Below are 25,970 nucleotides of genomic sequence, written 5' to 3'. Positions count from 1 at the left end.
GGGTTGATCTATTTTTTAAATGTAGACAAGGGCTTAATTTGCTTACTCTTAAAGACTTTTAAGTTTAGGGCTAATGTAGTGTTTTATGACTTCTGCCATTTCCACTAGACAGAGCTGGGCATAGAAATCTACCAACTTATCTTAAACAGCACATTACATTAAAGGCAGATTTACACTACCAGTATTTTCCCCATGTGCTGTTGCAGTGTGCTGGCCTGTTAGCTTTGATGCTCAGCCTCTGCTGAGCAGCCAGTGTGATCTCTGGCACAAGAGTGAACAGCTCAATAGTGTGAGAGGTAGCACGTTCTAGTAGACTAAACATAGTTCTGAGGAAAAGGAACTTCCATGTTCTAATCCTGTCTCATGCTGATTGCCTTGTGGCATTGGCCAAGCCATTTAACTTTTCCACCTTCGTTTCCCCATAAGTTAAAAGGGACATTAAAATATTTACCTTCCTCGCAAGATTAATTAGTTGGTATTTTAAAATGCTCTTTAAGTGCTAACACTAACCTGAAAGCACACACAGCTTCCAGTAGCTGCAGATCAAGCTCTGTTGGACTGAGAAAGGAAGGGCCTCCAGAAAAGAAAAGACGAGTGGCCTCCTTATCATAGGATCATAGACCTCAGTGTGTTGTAGACATTTTAAGCAAATTGAGGCCTCAGACGATTTAAATTGAAAATGGCTTCCAAGGTAATTAAGGTCAGCAGTGAGACTCCCTCCTCCCACTTATTCAAGAAAGACATCCCTGGCAATTCTCATGAATGTTCCTTGTTATCTCTCTAACATCATTCCCTCACATAGGTTTATTATATGGGGTAGACAATGCCCTCTGTATTTGTTTGTGTATTTAAGCAGGGCAAGAGGTATGTAGCTAGAGGCAGCTTCAATCGCACATCCATCATTCACCATAGGGTTTTTAGTTCAGTTGAGTGCCTTCGTGGAGCTTCCCTTGACTGTCAGCACAAGGGCTGTTTTGTTTCTGAATAGTGTCCTTAATTACTAGAAGCATCAGGTTAACAAAATAAAAACCATCTATGGTTTTAAGCATTTTTGCACTATATGAAACTCTAAAGCCGAAATTTCTGTGATTCGGTGGCTCTGCCGTTATTCAGCTATATGCTTAATTTTTCAAAAAGTCTTCTATTTCTATTCTATTCAGCCTTCTGCAACAAGGGATTTTAATACCATTGAAACAATTCAACAGCAATTGTCAAACCTGTTTCAATTAAGCATTGAATGGTTCTGAACGTACTGTGCATAAATATATCTCAAATTCTTCAGAGATGCACAAATCATTGAAGTGTGGGTGAAGTTCTGGTAAAAATGTGTCTTTCTTCAAGGGAAACCTTTATATCAATAATATCAAAATTGTTCCACATTAAATTAGTGAATATTAATGACATGATAAGGGACATCTTTGGAGACAAAGATTACTTTTTTTCCAATATTATAAAATAGGGGAGAGGAATATTTATTTTTCATACCAGTAGAGAACAGGCAGTTCTCAACTTTACGACGTTAGACTTAAGATGAACATTTCTGAATTGATACCCTGATTCGACCTATGACCATTAATCCAGAAGGTTCCCAAAGTGTGCTCTATGCACTAATTATGCCCGCCATTGAAATTCTGTCACCTGTGGAGTAAGACGTGGCAATGGTTTAATATCATACAGATTTTAGGTAGCCAGAATATAATCAGTTATCCCAGTTAGGGATTAGGGCAGCACATTGATACTAACAAGCGTTCTCTTGCTAAAAAAGTCATGATACCTTTAAAAATGACGAGGTCATTTCATCTAAAAGACACCACTTACAGCAGCAGATTTCTTTCTAGACAGCAAAATTGAAGGTTGTCAGCCAAATTTAATTTTGACTAGTGAAGTGCATAAAAGCATTGGTCAAATTATATTTTTTGCTTTATACAAATCAAACAGCAGCTTGGTGGGTTGTTTGTTTTTTTTAAAGAAAATTTTCTCCCGTGTTGCTAAGTTTTAGCCTCAGACTAAATATTTGAGTTATAAGCCAGAAAAAACATGTGTTGCGATGGAATTGCTGACAGGAATTTCACCATAAGCAGATCCCTCAGGCTTTGCTGTAATACACATGCACATACTTGGATGCAGACACTTTTTTTTTTAGTAATTTGAGAGCGACTAAGACTCAAAGACCTTGTAACTTTTTTTATTTTATTGTATTTTTTGTTCTTTCTCAGGACTTAGGCCTCTGATTACATGAAGGAAATTACTTGGGGGATTCTGTGTAGACATAACTACTTCAAGTTTGTGTTTTAATGATTAATGAAACCTGTATTCATATTCAGTTGCTTTATGAGGACACCTCTCAGCTACATGCCTGTCACAAATCAAGACAGGCAAAATCATTCCAGGAAAACTGGCTTGTTATAAAAGCAACCAAAAATTATTAGCACTTAAAATTACACCAAAACCAAAGGGAAATACAGTTTATAGTAAGATCTTTTTTTCCTTTAAAAAGTAAATAGCTTCTGTTGTATCTTTTATGCCCTTAAATATGGTATTAGGGTACAGTATATTTTTAATTGGATAGTACATTGATCAACCCAATAAAATCTGTTAAGTAAGGGCTATGTGATGTATGAACTTCAGAACTGAATTAGCAAAAGGTTGAAAATATCTAACAGCTTATATGTTACAGCAAGAACCACTCTTTATCAATATATCAAAGGGAAATAGAACCATGTAATGTACTTCTTTGGACCTATATTTGGTGAAGGTGGTAGAATTGCCAACAAAAAACTATAGATAAGCTATTCTACCATGCTGTACTGCCTAAATACCAGGTGCTGATACAGAGAAAAACTGAGTGGTGATATATAACCACTGGTCAAAGTTGCACTTCACATGAAAGTGGCCAAGTTGTTTAACTAAATTGATGTGGCAGTCAGTGGGTGTGCAAAATAATTGTCACTTTCACGCATCTTGTATTATTATGTGGAGGCCAAACTCGGGGAGTGGTGGCCATGTATAATGTGGCTGAGTTTTGCTCCAAGAATGTTTGGGATGGTACGTATGTAAGCTACAATCTCTGCTTTATCTTGAACTCTTAGTCCGGGAGTATAATGCCTTAAAATCTCATTAGTGGACAGGGTAGTGATAGAAAGCTAAGGGAGATGTCATTTGATTTGTAAAAATCTACAGAATCATAATTTCAATGGTGTCATCCTGTGTGGCATGGCAGGAGGGACTCACTGTCCCCTGGCTCCCAGCTCCAGGTCATTCAGTTGGTGGAAATTTTGATAATATAAAATCATCAGAAATGAGTCAAATTGGGTATCATTTGAAAGCCCTTTTTCTCCCAAACACAATGGTGCCAAGTGTGACAAATCTAGAACATTGATATATGTAGATATATATTCATGCATTAAAACTCAACTCTTTTGGAATTATTCTTTAACACAGGTATGCAGTGCTCACATAAAAAAAGACATTCATCTTCAGTAATCCTAAGGAAGCATGCCTTGTCATGGAGGACTGAAAAGATTTCTTTATCAAAGACATCATCAGTGTCATCTCTGTCTATAGCACTACTACTAGACATGTCACATTGATAATCATCCACACCACGTTCACACATCCCTGTGCAAGGCAGGCTGCTGGCCAAACATTTGCAGGGTAGTGAGGATTTGGTCTTTGCACCCCACTATTTGATTAGCTGAAGGATTGATTTGGGAGTGCCTAGTATTTCACACACAACTGGTGTGGTCACAGTCCATCTTCCCAGACCTAACGGGAGAGTAATTTTGGATGCATTTGATAATCCTGAAACCATCCTATTGCTTGATAATTTGCCCTCTTGATAGCAGGCATAAATTCACCCCCTTGCTGGTGGCAATTTTTTTCCATCTGTCTGCTTCTTGGACAACGTCTGCCAACATAGTTCTATAAGTGTCCTAATAGTGGTCTTCAAATAGTAAACTCAGCATATGAACACCTCTGGTGCATTTATGACCTAATCAGTGACTCTCTTAGGTTTTCTGAGCAACATCAGAGTGAGGAGAGAGTCTTCGAAGGCTGAATCAAATGCCAAGATAATTTAGTCTTTCCAGCCAACCTTACAGTAGTGTCACATCTAGAAAGAGCATGGAAACCTGGCAGTGTGGTGGCTTATAATGGTCCGAGCGGTATGAATACATCTCTGAGGGATATGCAGTGATTCTGGTCCCCAGCAGCAGTCACCAAAACAGAATCTTGCAGAAAGTCTTGGTTAGCACCTCACAGGGAGCGCTAGAACATCTTTGTCTTGTGCAAAGATCCAGAGTTTAGAAGCATCTCCCTCTGTGGTATTGATGGCATGCAAGATATTTTTAGAGTCAGCTTCCTCATGAAAACTAGAAAACTGAACAGTTTAAGGCAGCAGTTTCATTATACCATGCAATGATGAAATTCCTTGAGCAATTCTTCACATGCTGGATCATTTTTCCTGCAAGGTATGGAGTTAACTCATCCTTCATACGAGTATGAAACAGTAGCTTCTTCATTGTGATATTGGAAATGTTCATGGAATTAATGAATTTGTATGGGGCCAGCGCAATACTATGGAGTCTCCTCTTTCTGGTAATATTTTTAATTGATTCCTCTGCATATGTGTCAAACATGAAGTGGACTTTGTCATAGGTCCAGTATTTTCTCTGTAGGCACGTAATGAAGTGTTCAGCCACATCTTGGCAGGTGTTAACAGTTTCTGGTTTATTGAGAGCTTGTACCTCAGCCATGCCGTCTATGATTGTTACCCTGAAAATCCTTTGCTGGCATGAGATACCAGTCACATTGTCAGTAGGTGCTGGCTTAGGAAGGCTGTGCAAGATGTGCATTAGTTTGCTTTTCACGTGACAATATGCATTGTTCAGCCACATGCAAACATAGATTGTGATACCACAGATAATTTGTCCTTTCTGAAAGTCTCACACAGATCAACTCACACTGAGATCCGGATCAGGAGATGAGCAAGCAACCTATCTGTGGTTAGCTCTGTAGTAGTCTCTGCCACCTTAAATCTGACTTTCCTTTTTGCATTCGAGCTTTAGTCTGTTCTTCTTGATTGGAGCCCATAAACCGACAGAGCCTTGGGTAATTCTTTGAGTTGCAAAGGCTTCGTACAAGTCATGACCCAAAGTATCCATTCAACTGACATCTTTAGCTATCTCATCACTGAAGACTGGTTTCATCATGATATTAATGAGCTCCCGTCCATCAGAAACAAAGGGGTTAATAGCACATAAGCTCATTTGTAGCTTTAAAATTGCCCCTTTTTGGCATTGAAAGAGTCTAATGAGTTTAGGTGGTGCTTGGTTACTTCTGGGGAAGTCATCCCAGTCATGCATCCTCTTAACTTTATTTTCCATGCAACCTTCTCACTCAAAGTGACTGCTTCATGCAGTTTCTCACTTGTCTTATGTGTTGAAACTGTGCTTAATGAATGCCTTTGGGCTTCCAGCTTCCCACAGAAAAAGCAGGTGTGCTTCTCGAAATGCATGCCATGGGACCTAGGATAAGGTGAGTCTTACCCAGACCTGGCACTGATCCCAGCATATTCCACATTTTCTTGTTGTTCAATGTATTTCCTCTCCAAATATGCCAAAATCAGTTTGCAGGTGGACTTCTTATAGTGTGTAAGGTGTCATCGAGCATTGTGTTTAACCAGGTCCTTCATGTTAGTATTCTCCAATGATTCAGCTACTAGTTGGTATTTCAAATGATACCCAACTTGACCCATTTCTGATGATATTGTATTATCAAAATTTCCATCAACCAGAGGACCCAGAGTGAGGGGCAGCGAGTCCCCTCTGCCATACCACAGAGGATGATACCATAGAAATTATAATTCTTTAGATTTTTACAAACTAAATGACACCTCCTTTACCTTTCTATCATTGCTTGCTCACAGAATTATACATTGCAAACGCTGTCTTTTATCATTTCTTTTTCTCTGTTGCCCACTTACCAAATACCAGACTGGTGCAAATTAGACCCTATTTTATGGCCTATTTAAGCCCAATATGCAATTTACATCACCACTAAATTTGGCCCAAGGACTTCCATGTCCATTCCACTTGCTGAATTTGGCTCATTATTTTATCAGTCATATTTTTGCTGTGATAACAAGGCAGTAGGCACCTTACCAAAGTGCTGAAGACAGAGACAGATTCCTGTCTTACCTCCCACACAACTGATTCCCACCAGAAATCACGTCAAAGAGTCTGCAGAGCTGTGAAAAATTCATGAAAAGACTATACCTGACTATGCAGGTGCTAAGATTTTTTGTTTGTTTCATATTCTTCATGTTGTTAGCTAAGTTTGTTAGCGTTAATGGTGCTTCATAACTCAAGGATAACAGCGAGTTAAGATTTTTTTCATTTTTTTCTACTTGAAATATAGTTTCAGCAGACTCCAAACAATTTTTGTCCTATTTTATTTAGTAAATGTTGACGTAGTAATGTTGTGTAGAGCCGAACGTTTTATAGAGTACTATGGATATTTTGTACAAATGCCACATTTATCATTTATATACTGTACAGTTTGTATTCCCAGTGTTTCAGTAGATTAGTATGTAATCTGTTGAAGATGGAGTGGTAGGTTAGATCTATAAAAAATGTTTTGAGGTAGGTCTGTCTTTAGATTATAACAACTTTAAATTATTGTGGTTGTCATTTATGAAATCAGCAGTTGACAATGCTTATTTCACAGTGGTATCGGAGGTTTGTTTTGGCATTTGTTTTCTTGCAAGCTAGTGTGTATATATATCTATGCATCAAGCTCATTTAATTTTTGGATCTGACATGTATACAATTTTTTAGATTACTGGAGTGAGAGTGATAAGGAAGAAGCAGACACTCCATCAACACCCAAACAAGACAGTCCACCACCCCCATATGATACATACCCACGACGTCCTTCAGTAAGTCATCTACAATTACTTATTTGGAAATGTGTTTGGCATAAAGCATGAGTTTTGCCTACTTGAATTATTTCTTGTGAGATGAAAAAAATCTGTAAGTATAAAACTCTGAAAAGAACAAATTTCATTATCTCAGTCCTTGATAAAATGTTTGCATTTATTTCAGGGAGGTAAAAAAAGACCATAAAACGTATTTTTAGTCACGACTGGTTTCTGATCAAAATTAAGATCATGATGATTGTGTATCTTTTTAAATGTACAGTTTTCCTGAATTTCAAAACCTCCGTATGATTAGTGTTCAGGAAATAGCCCTAGCTGGAAAATAGACAAAATATTGATTAGTCTTAGGGAACAGGGGTGTATAGGTGTCATTTGTAAGGCTGGATTTTGTCCAGGGGCAGGAAAGGAAGCTGTGATTTAATAATTATGTCTTGCATAGCTACAGAGAAAAAAATCTGTTCTCTACAAGGAGAATGAAAATCAGGGAGAGAAGACTGCTGTGCCATAGACTTAAAAATAAATAAACAAACAAAGAACGAACACACAAAAATAGAACCTGATGCTCCTGAGTTAGCATGGAAGGCAACAAGGATGACATTTATGCAGCTATGGTTCAGTGAAATACCACATTTAAAAAAAAATAGTGGGATGATGATGCTTTTCTCCTTTTCTCATTAAAAAAACTCCAAAGATGTTATAGTACTTTACTTTCCAGTACACTGCTTTATTGAAAACATTCATTAAACAACACAGCTTACTAACACTAGAACAGGCTCAGGGGAGCAAATTTTATATGTGACAATTAGAAATAAGAGGACAACCAGCACTGCTATCTCCACCAATGTGTATAAAATCCTGGTTTTGTGAGGACACATAACCTTGCTCACCAGACAAAGTTAGTTCAGTTACAGAATTCCTTCCATCCCCTCTTATGACACCATTTCTAGGACCACTCCACTGTACAAAACAGAACTTACTCACTCAAGTAGAAGCCCAGTTACCCTAGGTAACATTAAGAGATTCTTCCTAAACACACGATTGTGCTGTCAAGTGTAAACATCAATCAACACCCTTTTAAGTAGCAAAATGAACTCTTAATTTCCAGAAAAGCTTCAGTAGTTATCTAACATACAAGTTCTGTCTCCAGTGACTACAGTTGGTTTTTTTATGAAAACTTGTGTATATCTATAAATTAAAACAAAAAAATTAATCTTACCCAGTTTCTTCTCCCAGCAGTTGTTAACATAAAGACAGATTATGAAGCTCAAACTCACACCGCCTTCAGAATTTTTAAGTTCTGTTGATGTACTAAGAAACAGTTGACTAGTGGATCTTAAAAAATGGAATAAACAAAAGTAGGAGCACAAGACAAATTTTCAAATTCCTGGTTTCAGAGGTGTATAAGTTATCTGAGTGCAAAATGTTGGATTGGAGCATATGGGGAAGTATTTTTTTTTCCTGGCTATATAATTTAAAGGACATTTTTATGTAAACTTTCCAAACCATTCACCTTTGCACTTAGTCCAACCACTGAAAACTTCATCCCAAAGAAATTTCTTTAAGGAGTTACATGCATCTAAATAAGGTTGCAGTGGAATTTGGCTGTCATCTGAAGATAGTACTCACGAGCTAATATAGGGCCAGATTCTGCCACCCTTGTACATGCTCGATAGTGTTTTACTCTGAATAATGTGAGTAATCCCGTGGAGTCTATGGGGCTGTTCTGCAGAGTAAGGAGCATTCAACGTGAGTAAGAATCTTATCCACAGTAATTATGTTTGTGTGTGTGTATGTGTACGGTATATTTACATATATATATATGTAGACATATATAGTCTCTGAATATATATATATATATATATATATATATTCAGAGACAAAATATGACCATAGGAGACAAAACTAGTTAATCTGGTAATACATACCCTCATCCTTATAGTGAATACCATCATGATAATATGACACTTGCGTATTTATTATTAGTAGATGTGAATGTATTTTAATCTAAAAACTACTTTAATATATTCATTTTGTAGATGAGCTGTGCAAGCCCTTTTGTGGAACCAAAACACAGCCGACTTTCATCTACAGAAACTTCCCAGTCACAGTCTTCGCATGAAGAGTTCCGTCAAGAAGCAGTAGGGAGCACCACTGAATCACCTGTACGCAAAACAGCCAGTCAGCGACGTTCCTGGCAGGATTTAATAGAGACGCCACTGACAAGCTCAGGACTGCACTACCTTCAGACTCTGCCTCTTGAGGATTCAGTGTTCTCTGACTCAATTGTAATCTCTCCAGAACACAGGCGGCAGTCAACTCTTCCAACTCAAAAATGCCACCTACAGGATCACTATGGTCCATTTCCCTTGGTAGAGGGTGAGAGAAAGCAAGTGCTAAATGGGAATGGGGGCAAGCCCCGCAGTTTTACTCTGCCTCGGGATAGTGGGTTCAACCACTGCTGTCAGAACCTTTCGGTTAGTGCCTCTGATCACCAGGAAGATGTGCAACAGAAAAAGTTAGATGAGGAGGAGGAAGAAGGGAAAGCAGCAGCAGAAAACCAAGAAGATAAAAGTAAGTATTGAATATTCTCTATGGCTATTCAAGATTCCTATTTAAATAACTTACAAATTGAAAATCTTTTCCTCTTCAATTAAAACAAAAAAAATAGTCTCTTTAATTTTCTTTTAAAATTTAACAATTTACCCTTGTTGCAGATGCAATTAAAATGACTTTTCTGATTTGTTTTTTGTACAGTTCCTTAATAACTAACAGAATGATGAGTCGTGTACCTTAGATTTCAGAACTCCCATGGTTACAGCACAGAATTACTATTTCCTTCTAGTAATTTTTAGTTAACGGCTTTTGTTTCTCTTTCCTTTCCATTTCTACTCACACTCCATCTTCACTAACACACTCATGCCTTTGAGACATATTTAGTCAGCTTTCCAGTTCAGAACCTGCTCCTGTTGAAATCAATAACAAAACTCCCACTAAATTCAATAGTGCAGGACAAGGCCCTAAGTGCTTACTGTGTAGGTTGTAGAATCCTGACAAGACAGCTGAGCAGGTTGTGACTAGTTCAGAAAATAAGTAGAATATGTTTTCACCAGTTCTTCACCAGTTTCTAACATGTAATTTGAAAGATAAAAATACAAGAAACAATTTATGAAACAAGAACTTCATAGAAGATATCTACATGAACAACTGGGATAAAAATCAGCCTGAAACAGCATATTCACTTCTTTCATGGCACATTATCTCATCTTAAGATCAGTTTTTTTGTCAGAGTAATCCAAATTAACCTCTAGAACAAGGATTTCAGAGGAACCTTCTCCCCACATGTACATACACTGGTTTCAGACTAATCCACCCCTTACGTGTTTCATGAACTATCCATGGCCATTATTTATAGAGCTTCTAACATATGTTGGCTATCAAAGTTCATTTACCAACCATCTTGAAGGGCCAGCAAACAAGGCCTGCATCAGTTAGTTATGGGGTTATGCTACAATTAAGTTATTTGTAGCAGTGAAGAAGGCAGATAACCTACCAACCTCTTGAAGGAACTGTTGTTGCTACTAACCTGAATCCCTCAAAACGTGTAGAGGGCCTGTCAGCAGAGTTGGCATGAATAAGGAGTCTGGAAATGATAGAGGCAGAGAGATGAAAAAGAGTAAAGAAGTTTCACTTAACTACAAAACAGACAAAAAAAAGGTATCCATTAAACTGTCACCCTAACAGTACTGCTGAATATTGGAATTAGTGTTGAATTTTTTTTGTTCTCCATGGCAGATGTGAATAGTTTTGCTCTATATTTGTTTTTAATTGATAGATACTGCATATTCTGTGATATGCATCTGGCTTTTAATTAATCCTGGTGCCATTTTTTTAAGGTAAATTGTCATTTCAACTCATCTGCAGCACCTTTCAAACATTTACATTTAATAGGGTAACATTTGTGCTACTAAAGAGTCAGAACATAAGATGTCTGATGCAGTTTGCTATGATTAAACTCCATCACCCACAGACAAAACATGTTACCTAACTACTTTTCCCCCGGGGATTTGGCCTTCAAATGAGCTTTTAATGGTAGCAATAAAAAATGATAAAATCCTCCCAATTTATGAAAGGAAAAGAATAGCAGCACTGATACTGTTAGGGGTGGCTTAGAGACTTTGTTATTGACCTGTGTTCTTAGGTGATTTAAAGTTCAATTGCAGAGCTTTTTGTCGTTGCATTTTAAACCACACAGCAATAATAAAGGGACACACCTTTGATTTACAGGCCAGAATCTGGACTACCTTCCTCCACCCCAACCCATCCCCTGCATTTCCAGCCCCTTCTCCAAAATTGACATGTATGTTTCCATTTTGAAAGGTCTCCTTGACAAGCTCATGTTGGGGGGTTTTGGTTTGGTTTGGTTTGGTTGTATCATAATTTTAGGAAAGCAAATAATTACCAAAGAGGCAATCATTTCAGAGATGTTGATGACTAGCTAGAAGGGCTATAAAAATGTGAAGAAAAATGTGAAGAAAATATCAAATAGTATGTTGAAAAGTTTAAACTGCTTGTTGCTATGGCTACAGTGTTCTGTTTATAGTACTGGCCTTTTCCTGTGTGCAAACCAGTAGACAGACAGGATTTTATTGCCAACCTTCTTCCAAAATGTATAATCTCAGTTTCTGCGCTGTGGTGACACAAACTTGCTCATAATATTGAGTTTGCTGAGATGATGTGTGCTTTTGGGCATGTTGCACCATTGCCCCTCTTTCTCCATTGTTGTGAGAAAGCAAAAAATTGAAATTGACAAGATTCATTCTTTCAGGGCCAGCAGGGACAACAGAGAGAGAGGAAGAACAATAACCCCCAGTTTCCATATACAGTGTTACCTTTAGAGACAATCCAAGTTGGGATTCAGATGACCCTGTACCTTGTAATAGATTCTTTAGAGTAGTACCCTAATTAGGGTGACCAGATGTCCCCGTTTTTAAAGGGACAGTCCTGTTTTTGGGACTTTTTCTTATATAGGTGCCTATTACCCTCCACCCCCATCTTGTGTTTTCACAGTTGCTATCTAGTGACCCTAACCCTAATGAATCTCAAATAGTTATGATCTATTGGATAAATATATATATGTTAAAGTTGAATCATTTCTGTTGATTTTGGGTAATAAATACAACTCCTTTGCAACTGTTAACATGTGAGTTAAATGTCATTGCTGGAAGTTTGTCTTTGGGGCTTTTTGTTTCATTTGTTTTTAATTTCCATCATTAAAAAATACAAAAAAAAATCAACTAATTTAAAACTACAATCCCCTATCCCATGTTTTTGAAAAATGTTGTTCAGACAACTGCACACAGCTTAGGAATTCAGTGCTTTGTTTACGACCCTCAGTCAGATCATCAGCTGGTGTAAATTGGCATTGCTCTATTGACTTCTATGGAGCTCCACTGATTTATAACAGCTGAGGATCTGTTCCTGTGTCTTTAAATCACTATTTCATGCTCAGAGTAGGCATTGCAGGAGCCACTGCAATGGATGATTTTGAGTACCTGCTCTGGTTCATACCTTGGTACATTGTGGTGAGTTTAAGATGCTGAATGCCCTTTCTTATGTTGGTTTGTTAGAACATTAACTTTATTATGTACAATCTCTATATTTTCACTCCTTGTTACAGCACATTAACATTGCACTACTAATCGGGTTATTGTTTTTATTTGCTTAATGAGTCATTTAAACTTTCTTTATCTGTATTGACATTGTCTTGTGCTTATTGTTATTTTTAACTGGAGTTTATCTCCTGTGGTGTATGTGTCTTTGTGCATGTGTTCACTTCTGAGATTATTACACAGGCAGACATTGTTCAGAGGTGATTCTTTGGAACACATAGGCATCCTCATTGGGAGCAAACCACATCTTAATTTGTTCTAAAGCAGGCTACACATGATGAACGTATTAATTGGTAATGGCAAAACACATTATGTATCCGTGATTAAGTCACGAAGGACAAGTCCTGCCTTCTCAGATTTGCCTCACTGTAGATGGAGGTAATAGAATTAGACAGTTATGCATCACATCACTGCCAGCCACTGTCCTTCAGGCGTAAAGTTTATCAGTGCTGTGTATATTTTGACATGGATTTCACCACTGGATGCCAAAGAGCACCTAAAATTATTTTTGACAGAACAGTTTATTTGCTTTTCGCCTCTAAAGAGTTTACTTCATTTTTACTTTCTTTACTATTTGAAAGTTAGTTTTGTTTGATTATTCTCTCATTTTCATAGGGCCAATGGTTTTGAGGGAGAAGGTGGAATTACTAATACTAATATTTAGCCTGTAAGAGAAATAAACACTAACTCTCTGCAGCAGCAAATTGAGCATAGCTTCTACTAACTTGGCCAGAGGGAATGCTCCCTTCCTGCTCATTCACTGGAACTACCTTCTGTGGACCACAAGAGGACCAATTAGAATCTCTGCTGCCATAACTAAGAGGACACCAGATCCAATGTTAGGCATAAACAGACTAAGCAATTGCTTAGAGCTCTGAGCAGCTCAAGGGAGGCCGCTATTCGCTTTTTATTGTATGTTGGGGAGGACAAAAAAATATTCCTGCTTAGGGCCCCCAGTGGGCTAGCACCTCAGTCCAGGACACACACAGCCACCGGAAAGGAAACTGCTAATTGGTTAAAGCTGCTCCTTGGCCTAGCCTCAGCGGATAAACACATGAATTCTAGATGAATTCTAGCAATATCTTTTTGATCATTTAGGCACAGTGAGCTCTGTAATAAGTAATAATTTGATTATATAGAATCAACCTGTTGTAAAGAATAAGGATAGAAAACATTTTAAAACAAAACTGCTTATTGCATAGCTAGATCTGTGGATTTTGAGAAGATGTGTGGAAGAAAAGAACCCTTATAGGCCATATTTTCCCTTTGCAAACCCGTTTCCTTCTGCAAAGTTCCTGTCCTATATAGCCTCTCTCTGCCCCTACAAGGTTTGCAAGGTTTTATACTGCTACCCATCACCATAGCATCTGAGCACCTTCCATGTAAAACTGATAGCAATAATGAAGTCCCTAGTTGATTTCATGGAGTCTCGGACTCGCCTTCTTTTTCAGGGTGAAAGCTCTATTTGCAGTATTTGTTTCAGGTTTTTATTTGTTTGTTTTATGGAGAGATGTGTGGCTACAACGGGTGTCAATGCTGTGTCATTCTTACTACGGTAGAAGCCAGAGGGTGGTTGTTTGGGGGTAAGAGTGTTGAAGAGGACATTTTTGCAGTGTTTCCTAAATATGATCAGCCTGTCTAGATTAACCTGCTCTCCGCTGAAAGTTTGTTTCACAGCCAGAAACCCTAATTCAAAAATGCTTTTCTCCAGCTGTTATATGCTTTGTCCTGGGTTTTGTCATCTGCATTTTGCCTGAGGAACTCAGCTGCCTTGGAGGTTCATAGATCAGAATTCATTCTTTAATGTAGCTGGGGCTTGATTCATCTAAGCTCCTTGTTAAATGCTAGGGCAGGAGCTGCTGCAGCTGCTGCTGGCATCTCTCAGCTCTGTGCAGCCAGGACTGTGTTCTTTGCTTCTCCCTCCAGCAGCCAACAAGTGGTTACTCGGGGGAACGTCCAGACTACCCGCCGTATCGGCGGGTTAAAATCGATTGCTCGGGGATCGATATATCGCGTCTAATCTAGACGCGATATATCGTTCCCCGAGCGCGCTTATATCGATTCCAGAACTCCATCAACCCCAACGGAGTTCCGGAATCGACACGGAGAGCCGCAAACATCGATCCCGCGCCGTCTGGACGGGTGAGTAATCCGATCTTAGATATTCGACTTCAGCTACGTTATTCACGTAGCTGAAGTTGCGTATCTAAGATCGATTTCCCCCCCCTAGTGTGGACCAGCCCTAAAAAAGAAACTAGAATTTGCTGCTTCCACACCACCTAGTGTTTATAGTGAGGGAGTGCCGGAAGCTACAAGTAGGCAAAACAAGGAAAGCCAGGAGCAGAAAAGCCTGTGTCCACACCCTTAGGATCAGCTCTGAGAGAGACCCTTATCTCCATAGTGAAGGTTACAACCCAGGGCTAACCTTTTCTCCTGGCGAGCGAGAGTGTTTTAGTCAAAAAGTGAACTGTGGATAAGGTCAAGTATTTCAGATTCCTGAAACTGGTAACAATGAGGCTTTTTTCATTTTCCAAAGCAGACAAGGTGGCATTCCATTTTAATGAAGAACTGTATGACATATAACCCTAGTGGGCCAGTAGCTGGACCAAATGGTAACATAGTACTTCTCAGAAAGATCAATATTTGCTTGAATAATGAAGGTTATGTAGCATCTCCATTTTAACTGAGTTTCTGCCATGTAGCCTTCAGCGTGTTGTTTTCTATTTTTCTTATAAATAGGATACCTTTCACTTTTACAGTGGGGTTAAAAGGCAATGAAACATACAGAAATGAGCAGCACTCATCTGTGAAGCTCCAGTGAATATAAGTTGAGGATGATATGTGCCTGAAATGAGTAGGACAGGGTATGCTTTCATGATATAGAACCATTGACTATGTTTTCCAATAGAGAGGACTCCGTTAAATATATTCCATGATTTGACCACCTTGTTAGACCGCTGAAATCTGCAGCAGCAGACAGGAGAGGGCCATTAACGTATCATATTTTCCCCACTGTGACTATTTGGGTTAATAAAGGTGTGTGTGTCATGTAGTGTCTAAGATGAGTGAAGGAAGGCATGAGAGAGATGATTGGTAATATGTCAGGTTGGAAACATACCTCATGAAGCCTAATGGAAGGCTCTGTTCTTGGTTTTAAATGAATAACACTAGCTCTGGAAATATCTGTTCTTGGTTTTAAATGAATAACAAAATGCCTTATAAAACAAATAGGACACTTTGTCTGTTGTGCATATTCCTGTGGTCTTTTATTAATCTAGTTGACATAATATTTCTTAAAAGCTAACCTAGACTGGACAGTTCTGCTTAATCAGAACTACTGCCTAGTGTACTTTAGTTTTCCTCTTTCATGGGAGTGGAGGAAAAGAGAAGGATGCCCCACACATCTTGCCATTTCCTAAAATATGTGCAACTCCACATCTATGTTCTGTCTGCAGCTCTCCAGTGGTGGTTTCATTAGGAATGGCTCACTTGTGGGAGAAGTATAGCATCTTCAGGGTCACTAAGGAAAATGTTATTCTAACCTGCAATGTGGACTATATGTCTTGTTAAAATTAGAACATTTCCTGTTGTTGTTGTTGTTGTTGTTCTGTCTGGCACAGCTTGTGACTCAATTTTTATGTGTCATTTTACAATCTGACCTGGTTTTAAATGCTTGATTGAAGGTTTCCATCATGACTTCCCCTTGGCTGGAGTGCCTCCTTTATTGCTGTTTTCATTTATGGACTGTTATCAGCAATTCCACAACTTGTCTTTGAGACTTGTCGTAGTAGCTCTCACTACTAACTTATAATTAATATAGCTTGGAACGTTTGAAGAGTATTTTTAAAAAATCATCTCAATTATATTGGAATATATTTGCAGTGGCTTACATGTGTTTGCTGATATGAATTCATAGTTCAAAGAAAATATTTTAATTTATTTCTTAGAGAGGTAAATCATTTGAGGCAGATCACTTTCAGGCAGTTAGAGGCAATGGAAAAGTATAGTAACAGAAGACAGTGTCTAACTGCTCTGGAAGTATCTGTTCTTGGTTTTAAATGAATAACAAAATGCTTTATAAAACAAATAGGACACTTTGTCTGTTGTGCATATTCCTGTGGTCTTTTATTAATCTAGTTGACATAATATTTCTTAAAAGCTAACCTAGGCTGAAAAATCCAACCTCACTGATTTGACAAAGTCCAACTAGGTGTTATTTTAATATGCTTTTTTACATAATGTAAAATATAATTTCACATGTATAGCTTTATATATTCATATATAATAAAAAATTGTCTTACTAGATGACAAAATTAGTTTCTTATCACAGGTAGGCTTTCTAATAAGGCCAAAGCAAATTTTTACTCCATATATTCAGGGATACTTTAAGATGGTCTCTTAAGGCAGGTATTTGCTTTATAAGAATGGTCTCTTGTACAGGTGCATTATTGAACATTTTGGGGTCCCAATTATGTGAGGTAATGAGTGCCTTCAACTCCCACTTAATTTTTTTTTCCAGAAGACTGGACAGTTCTGCTTAATCAGAACTACTGCCTAGTGTACTTTAGTTTTCCTCTTTCATGGGAGTGGAGGAAAAGAGAAAGATGCCCCACACATCTTGCCATTTCCTAAAATATGTGCAACTCCACATCTATGTTCTGTCTGCAGCTCTCCAGTGGTGATTTCATTAGGAATGGCTCACTTGTGGGAGAAGTTGCTTTCACTTCATCCTAGCCTTATCTGTAACCAACTAAGCAAAGGACGAGTCAGATTAAGTTTTTCCCTGGAGCTTGCACCTTAATGTGCCTTCTTCCAGAGACTATAAAGCCTGATAGAGCTACTTTTGCCCCTGTGCCATTTTTTTTCCTGTATAGGAGCTACAGTTTTGGGTAATTATTATGTTTTAGATAAGCTTTTCTCTAAACTTTCAAGAGCACGCTAATATCCCTGAGAAGAGACACACCCCATTAAAAGCTGTTTAACTGTTTCCTGTCAGTTCACTTACATGTTTGTCTACTACCCATATAACATATGGACTTTTCCATAAACTACTCCTACAAAGATTTTCACTTAGAGAAATCAGTACTGTGCATGGGCAACTTCTTACAGATAATGATACTAATCTCCTTAGTAAGCCACTTTGAGATCTACTGAGGAAAAGTGCTATATAAGAGCTAGGTATTATGTATGTATGTGCTGGGTGCTATACAGACACAGCAGAAAAAGTTGGTCCCTTCCCCAAAGGGCTTGCAATCTATTATTATTATTAATTATTTTATTGGTTTTTTATTACTGTTTACATTATATTTGACACAACATTGAAATTTGGGGTGGGGGGAACAAGCTTTTGTAAATCCAGTGGGCATTGTAAAAGATTCTGTACACTTGTTTTAAAATAGTGTGAAAACAAACATTCTTCTACAGTGTTTGAAAGCCAAACACCACATCACTTACAAGGTAGCAATTCAGAAAGTGATACTGGCTATTAACAAAAGTAAAACTGACTTAGCCAGGTGCCCTTTTACTTCAATGGTCTTTTACATGGGTTTAGGTATCTACCCATACAAATCTGGTGCCTTAATTGATTTTCGTTGCCCAAGCTGCAAGAAAAATAGATGAATGGCATAAAGAGTATATGTACAGTAGATTTTATAAGTTATTTCACTTTTAATGGTTTAAGATACAGTTAACTGCAAAGCTAAAGAAGTTTTTTACTTAGACTATATGACTATAATTGTAACCTTTCACGGGAGGGGACTTCCTACATGGCAATCTCTCCAAAGGATTTCTTACAGAGTGTAACCCAAGTTGTATTATGGGAGTGGAGGGAGTTAATAGATCCATGCTGCCACAGACTTCCCTTGGCTGTCCCCAGGTTGGTGGGAGGGGCAAAGAATAGGTAGATAAATTAATATACTCCATGGCTGCATTAATTAACTTTTCCTAATAAGTTCCATGGAGCAGAGGGCAACATATGGCTTGTCCTTGACTTTCCTATCCTCTTCCTCCTCCCCTTCGCCCTCCCCCCTGCATAAACTCCAGAATTTGGGCATGGAGGCAGATGATATGGTGAGGCCGTAGCCCTGTTTGTGTATAGAGGATGGATTCGCATATGGAGCACCCCTTCTCACACTATTCTGCAGTACATAATCTGGGCCATTAGTTCTTACGTCCTGTCCCGCCGAGATTCTTAATTTATAGTACTAAATGATGTGTGATTGCTCTCTGGTTTACTAGCTTGTCATGACTCTCCAGCAAAGTATAAAACTCTTTGCATGTTTGCAGATATTTTCTGCGAAAGTACAAAAGTTGCCTTCATTTCAAAGCATAATATACTGAAATTCTTTTAAATGAGGTTACATGATTTACTTTAAAAATGTGTATTTTGCATGCAAAAGGGAAAGTCATACAGCATGTTTTTCAGAACTCGCTGTATAAATTACAATTAAACTGTTTTCTATTCTAAATTTTGCATTTACATTTTTTTCAGTGACAGATTGAAATTAATGCATTACAGTCAAGGTTTAATCATTTATATAAATCCTCTTGCAGCAAACTCACTAAAAATGTTTTTAAGAAGCTCTCAAATTTAACCTCAGCCCACTATGTGAGGAAGCTGCTTAGCAATGGGATGTATGCAGAATTGTGATCATTCATCTCTTCAGTGACATACAACAGGTATTTAGCCTAATCTTAAAGGTTTCTGAAACAGCTACAATGAAGAGATGTTAATAAGACATTGTGTGTATAAGAATGTTTTAAAAATGTATATACCCTGTGACATTCCAGAGTGCAATCCAGAGTATGAGGGATTGTGTCACCACCTGCCCTGCAACCTTAGGTGCCTCACAATGTTTTGATGTTGTAGCTCCCACCAATGTCTGCTCATAAACAGCATGCAGGCTGCACACCTTCTGTCTGTCTACCTCTACAGCCCTGATCCGGTAGTGCTGCTTATATTCATTCTTCTATTTCCAAGCAGCAAAATATTTTCTGGAGGTCTGTGAATAATTAAGAGTTATCTCTTGGCAGCTAGGAGTTGCATTTGCTCTTCAAGAGTCTGATGCTTGTAGTTCATTCGTTGGTTGATTTTTAATTTGTAACCCTTTTGGCATGTGCCTGAATATTCAGTTTTGCCAAGTCTCATGAATCTGGCAATATGTGATGTTTTTCTTAAAGCCCCAGCTCTTCTAGAAAGGTGATTGTGTGGGAATCTCAGCTTTCATTAAAACATGTCAGTTTTCTAGACCTCATGATTGTGGTGAAAAGCTTGAGAACATGACCCAAGTGCACACTGAATTCTCAAAAGATAGAGGGCAGATAAAAAGAACCCTGAATCTATTAATTTTAAAAATCTAATTATTTTCATGGGCCTAACTCATTAGTTTTGATTGAAAATACTGAATACCATCTCACCAAAATAGCTAGCATTATATTATTAAATAGTATGATGTAATGGATTTAAGCATTCATGAAACAGACTTTAAAAAATTCTGCATTACAGATGGAAAACTATTACTAATTGCAATATTATAGGGGAGTTTTTAGAAATTTTTAGTTTGAGTCTGACATCTAAGCCATACTTTTACATTTATTTTTGAGTTGTGAGATGATGAATAGAGATTTTGTATAAATTTGTTATCCGTCCTGGTGAGAATCTGATAAATAAAATGAAATGGATGATGTTTTGCATTTAGAAGTGACAAACAAATAGTATTGAAGTTATTGATGGAATGTGAATTAAGTTTTGAAGCAAAGGAATTTCAGAATATTTCCAAGTGTCAGAGGGGTAGCTGTATTAGTCTGGATCTGTAAAAGCAGCAAAGAATCCTGTGGCACCTTATAGACTAACAGACGTTTTGGAGCATGAGCTTTCGTGGGTGAATACCCACTTCGTCAGATGCATGTAGTGGAAATTTCCAGGGGCAGGTATATGTATGCAAGCAAGCTAGAGATAATGAGGTTAGTCCAATCAGGGAGGATGAGGCCCTGTTCAAGTTTCTTCATGAGACTGATGGATTTCCACTCCATACGGCTAAATGCAGTGCCTTGCATGGTGTCAAGTGTCAGAGATGTAGCCGTGTTAGTCTGGATCTGTAAAAGCAGCAAAGAATCCTGTGGCACTACATGCATCTGACGAAGTGGATATTCACCCACGAGAGCTCGTGCTCCAAAACGTCTGTTAGTCTATAAGGTGCCACAGGATTCTTGGCTGCTTTTACAGATCCAGACTAACACGGCTACCCCTCTGACACTTGACACCATGCAAGGCACTGCATTTAGCCGTATGGAGTGGAAATCCATCAACCTGATGAAGAAACTTGAACAGGGCCTCATCCTCCCTGATTGAACTAACCCCATTATCTCTAGCTTGCTTGCATATATATACCTGTCCCTGGAAATTTCCACTACATGCATCTGACGAAGTGGGTATTCACCCCCGAAAGCTCATGCTCCAAAACGTCTGTTAGTCTATAAGTTGCCAAGGGATTCTTTGCTGCTTTTACAGAATATTTCCAGCCACTTAATGGATGCACATACTTCATAGCAGAGACTCAAATTTTAATTCTGAGGAGTACACTGGCAGCTTCCCATGGGCCAAGAGCCACCCCTAGCTTTTATACTCATGCATATTATTTAGTCCAAACTAAATGTACACAACCTTAGCATTTGTTAGTACTTACATATTTCTCTGTAGATAGAGATTATTTGTTTGAGTTCCCCAATAATAAAGTAGGATTGCCAGATGTCCGGTTTTCTACTGCAACACCCAGTTGAAAAGGGACCCTGGTGGCTCCAGTCAGCACCACTGACTGGGCCATTAAAATTCCGGTTGGGGGTGCAAGCTCCCTGACTGGCTCTTCCCAGCTCCTGGGAAGCGGCCAACATGTCCCTCTGGCACGGGGGTGGTTACAGGACCTCTACATGCTGCCCCCGCCCCGAGCGCTAACTCCACTGCTCCCATTAGCCAGGAACTGCAGCCAGTGGGGGCTGCTGGGATGGCACCTGCAGGTAGAGGCAGTGCACAGTCTCCTGGCCATCTAGGAACTGGAGGGACATGACACCATTTCCTGGGAGCCACCTAAGGTAAGTGCCACCCAGAGCCTGCAATCTGCACCCCTCCCATGCCCCAAACCCCTGCCCTAGACTGGAGTCCCCTCCCTCACCCTGAACCACTCATTTCTGGTCCCACCCTGGAGCCTGCACCCCCAGCCTAGAGACCATACCCCCACCCACACTCCAACCCTTTGCCTCAGCTTGGAGCTCTCCCACACTCTGAACCCCTCAGCCCCACCCCATAGCACAAAGTCCCCTCCTACAACCCAAACCCCTCATCCCTGATCCTCCACACCCAGCCAGAGCCCGCACCCCAATCCCCTGCCCCAGCCTGGTGAAAATGAGTGAGTAGGGGAGACCAAGCAATGGAGGAAGAGGGAATGGAGCAAGTGGGTGTGGGACCTCAGGGGAGGGGAGGGGCCTCGGGGAAGGAGCGAGGCAAGGGTGTTTGGTTTTCTGTCATTAGAAAGTTGGCAACTTAATATAAACCAAATGATCAGCTTCATCTTCATATTGTAGTTACAAGATGAGGAGGACCAAAATGGCTGCATGTTAACTGGAAGGCCAGACTTGCAGCCCACTTTGAGCATTTCTTTTTTAAAATAAAGACAACCAATTATCTCTCTCTGATTATAGAGGAGGGAATTTTGGCCTCTTAAAGTATAAAATGACATATTAGCTCTGACTCATTTACATGCATCCGACGAAGTGGATATTGATCCACGAAAGCTCATGCTCCAAAACGTCTGTTAGTCTATAAGGTGCCACAGGACTCTTTGCTGATTTTAAAGGTCTGATCTATTAATGTGATGAGGGAAAAAATCAATTAGAGATTTGCTAACAAATTTCTATAGTATTTTTTCCAGTGAGTTTTCTGAAGTGTAGAATTAATTTTGTATGGGTTAATAGGAATCCGGGGAAGAAAATTCAACAGGCTTCTTTTGGAATATTTTGTAAATTTAAGACTTGTCAGAATTCCAGCATATCAGACAGTAATACTACAAGGTTTACACGTTCCAGTAATATTTAGATGAGCATATCACAGGGCTCTGCAAAGGTTTTACATACATCAGGGGCTAATCCCTGTGCTATTACATCTCAGAAGAACAAGGCAGGTACTGTGAAATGTTTCAAAGGGAAATCATTCTGACTGATCATTTGAGGGTAACAAGAATAGATTTTAAAACATGGGGGAGGTATATTACAGAATTAAATACCTTATTTATTTGAAACTCAAGTTTCTAAAAGCTTCAGCTAATGCCCTAGTTCGCCCACATACTCTATTAATCATTTAGAGTACTTAGAATTAATACTATTAAGATACTGTGGCACAAATATCAAAATCCATTTTAAAAGTCTAACAATTTTAAGTGACTTCTAAATTTGGCACAAAAGTAGCATTTATATTGTACTGACTTCAAGGATTATAGTCTAATATGAAAATCATATTTAATCTTTAAAAAGCTTTGTCAGGGAAAAAACTTGTACTAAATGGCTGTACAGGACATATTAAACTCCAGAGCAGACCCTAACTTGGGATGAACATTTTCTGTTGTTCTTTCCTCTCCACCCCACATATATACCCCAACCATTCACTTGAGATCCATTTTTAACAAGAAAATCAATTTGGCATTTGAGTATTTTTCATGATATTGTTCTACTAGGCTAGATACCCACAGATAATTTTATAATTCAAAGCTAAATTTAAAACATCAAGGTGTAATGGGGCAGAAGGAAGCAAGTTTCTTTGGGGACTTTTTTTTTTATAGCTGCATAAATGCCCTGATACAATTTCCATTGAAGTCAAAGACTTCCACTGACTTCAGTGGGAGTTGAATCAAGCTCATACGGGCTTTTGGTGTATTTTGATGTTGAGAGTCATCAGATTATCATCGCCATTATGAAATCACTGTGTTATCTGAGTATTTTAATGTATCTCTATGAATATAGCCTTGCGAAGTTGTCATAAAAAATTACCAGTGACATCACTAGAACAGTCTTTACCATGATGATTGATGTTAATGCAAAAACCTAAAAATATTTTGTAAATGGGTAGAGATTGTTTGCCAAAGAAATTGCTGCCCCTGGGTGAGTAGAATTGTGCAGAGACTTTGTGTAATTTGGCAAGTCAAGTCCCATTCACTTAGATAGAAGTTTTGCAATTGTTTCCACTATCACCAAAAAGAGTTTCAAAATTAATGAGTAGAGCTGGTTGGGAAACAAGATTTTAGGTCGTGAAAAAATTTCAGAATTTTTTTCATCCTGAAATGAGACATGTTCCCATGGAATGATCGGGCCCTCACACCCCCTTTTTCCTCTCACTGGATGTCCACTGAGGAGGCCAGAAGTCCCAGTGGAGCAGTGAGGGCCTAGCAGGGGTGTGTGTGTGTGTGTGTGTGTATACACACACCAGCTTATACCAGGAAGATTTTCAAAACCTCATTTAGAGGTGTTGTGTAATGAATAGCACATGTTCCTGTTGGTTCTAATCTTCAGTATAGAGTTCAAAATAATTATAGTTCTTATAGCAGTTTTCATCTGTGAATCTCAAAGTGATCAAATTATAACTTCTCCATTTTTGAATATGTGGAAATAGTGGCACAGAAAGGTGGAGGGATTTGACAAAGGTCACGCATATAACAAAGCCATTTGCAACATGGTTCTCAAGAATGCTAGGAACACATATTGATAAACCTGTGCAAATGAACTATCCTAATATTTCTTACATTAGGGAAGGTGTTACAAATACAAATCCTAGAAAGTTGACAGTGATGAATGAAACAGCAAGAGTGGGGCATGCATTTTTTAAAAACAGCAAAATACATTTTAGAATTTAATGAATTGCAGTTTAGTAAATTAATAGCTTCTGACAGACACTTTGGTGCTTTATAACTCTGTAGTGCTAGTCATAAATCCTGCCTGCACACATTAAACTCTGTAGTGTCCATCATGAAGACTGTAACATCCTCAGCCTACACTTGTAGCTTTGCACACTATTTGTAAAATGTTTTGGGACTCTAAAGTTCTGTATTTATTACTTAAGTATATAAAATTTGGTGGGAAAATATCTAAATAATGAGAGAAACCAAAAAGGTATAAGTGGGCTGTGTACAAATCTCACTGAGAATAGATATGCAAAACAAGGCTGAAGTAATTTTTGACTTATTAGTAGAGGTGGGGAGAAGAGTTTAGAATTTTCAAAATATGGAAAAAAACCTTGTTTCTAATGCTTACAACATACTTGTACAATTAAACAAAATCAAATTGCCCCTCCCCCCAAAAAAAATCTCTCCAGCATAAAGCTGAGCATTGTCAGGATCCCAACAAGGGCATTTGAGGCCAAGGGTCAAACGGGCAAAACCTGAGGGGCAAACCTGAGAAGTAGCTGAGGAGTTTGTTGTGAGGTCCAGACCAGAGTCTGTACCAAGGGTCAGTGTCCAAGTGAGGTTTCAGGGTCTGAGTTAGGAGACAAAGTCCAAACCAAGCTGAGGTCAAGCCAGGAATTCAAAAGCAAGGAGCAGGAACAGCCATGGCACAACAGAAGATCCAGGCTGTTGCCTGGATACTTTCTGGAACACTTCTTGGGTTTATGTAAGGCAGGGAGCCAGTCAGGTCTGTCAAACTCTGGAGGTGGAAATTTCCATGGTCTGTGTCCACAGCCAGTCATGGGAAGTGGAGCCACAACAATGGCTCCAAAATATTACACTGCATTTATATGTCAGTCGTTTCACAATTCTGTGTGTCCCACTATCCTTTTCTGAATAGAATAACTTACGCAGCATGTAAGCACTGTTGTTTGTGTTACTGTTTAATGAGTTATTTCTAGCATATGTGTTTCAGTATTGCCAGATGTAAAGTCTCATAACTCGGTGCAAAAATTCCAGCCATGCTTACAAGATGTGGGACTCTATCCTGGGAAGCAGTGACTCTGAAAAGACCTGGGGATCATAGTGGATAATCAGCTCAACATGAGCTTCCAGTGTGGTGCTCTGGTCAAAAGAGCTAGTGTAGCCCTTGCATGTATGAAAAAGGGAATATCGAGTAGAAGTAAAGAATGTATTTGGCACTGAGAGACCATTACAGGAATTCTGTGTCCAATTCAAGAAAGATATTGAAAAATTGGAAAAGATTCAGAGAATTGCCAAGAGAATAAATAAAGGATTGGAGAATATGCCTTGGAGCAAAAGACTCAGCAGCTCAACTGGATCACAGTCTTATAAGCACCTACATGGGGAATAGATATTTGGCAATAGAGGACTCTTTAATCTAGCACACAAAGTACATGGCTGGACATTTCAGTGGGATTA

The 25,970-nt window shown here is 38.7% G+C and overlaps 1 protein-coding gene across 4 annotated transcripts in view; it reads left to right on the top strand.

The window, feature by feature from the left end:
- Nucleotides 1–25,970, top strand: part of CNKSR2 (connector enhancer of kinase suppressor of Ras 2) — a 368,568-nt gene that overhangs the window by 296,099 nt on the left and 46,499 nt on the right. For all 4 annotated transcript variants that reach the window (XM_050936490.1, XM_050936489.1, XM_050936488.1 and 1 more), the window contains 2 exons: nt 6,837–6,937; nt 8,974–9,508. In XM_050936490.1, the coding sequence (XP_050792447.1) occupies nt 6,837–6,937; nt 8,974–9,508 (636 nt within the window). The remainder of the gene's footprint in view (nt 1–6,836; nt 6,938–8,973; nt 9,509–25,970) is intronic.

This window comes from Gopherus flavomarginatus, chromosome 1 (assembly GCF_025201925.1).
Source record: "Gopherus flavomarginatus isolate rGopFla2 chromosome 1, rGopFla2.mat.asm, whole genome shotgun sequence".
Taxonomy (NCBI): domain Eukaryota; kingdom Metazoa; phylum Chordata; order Testudines; family Testudinidae; genus Gopherus; species Gopherus flavomarginatus.
This window is presented reverse-complemented; position numbering and strand designations above follow the sequence as displayed.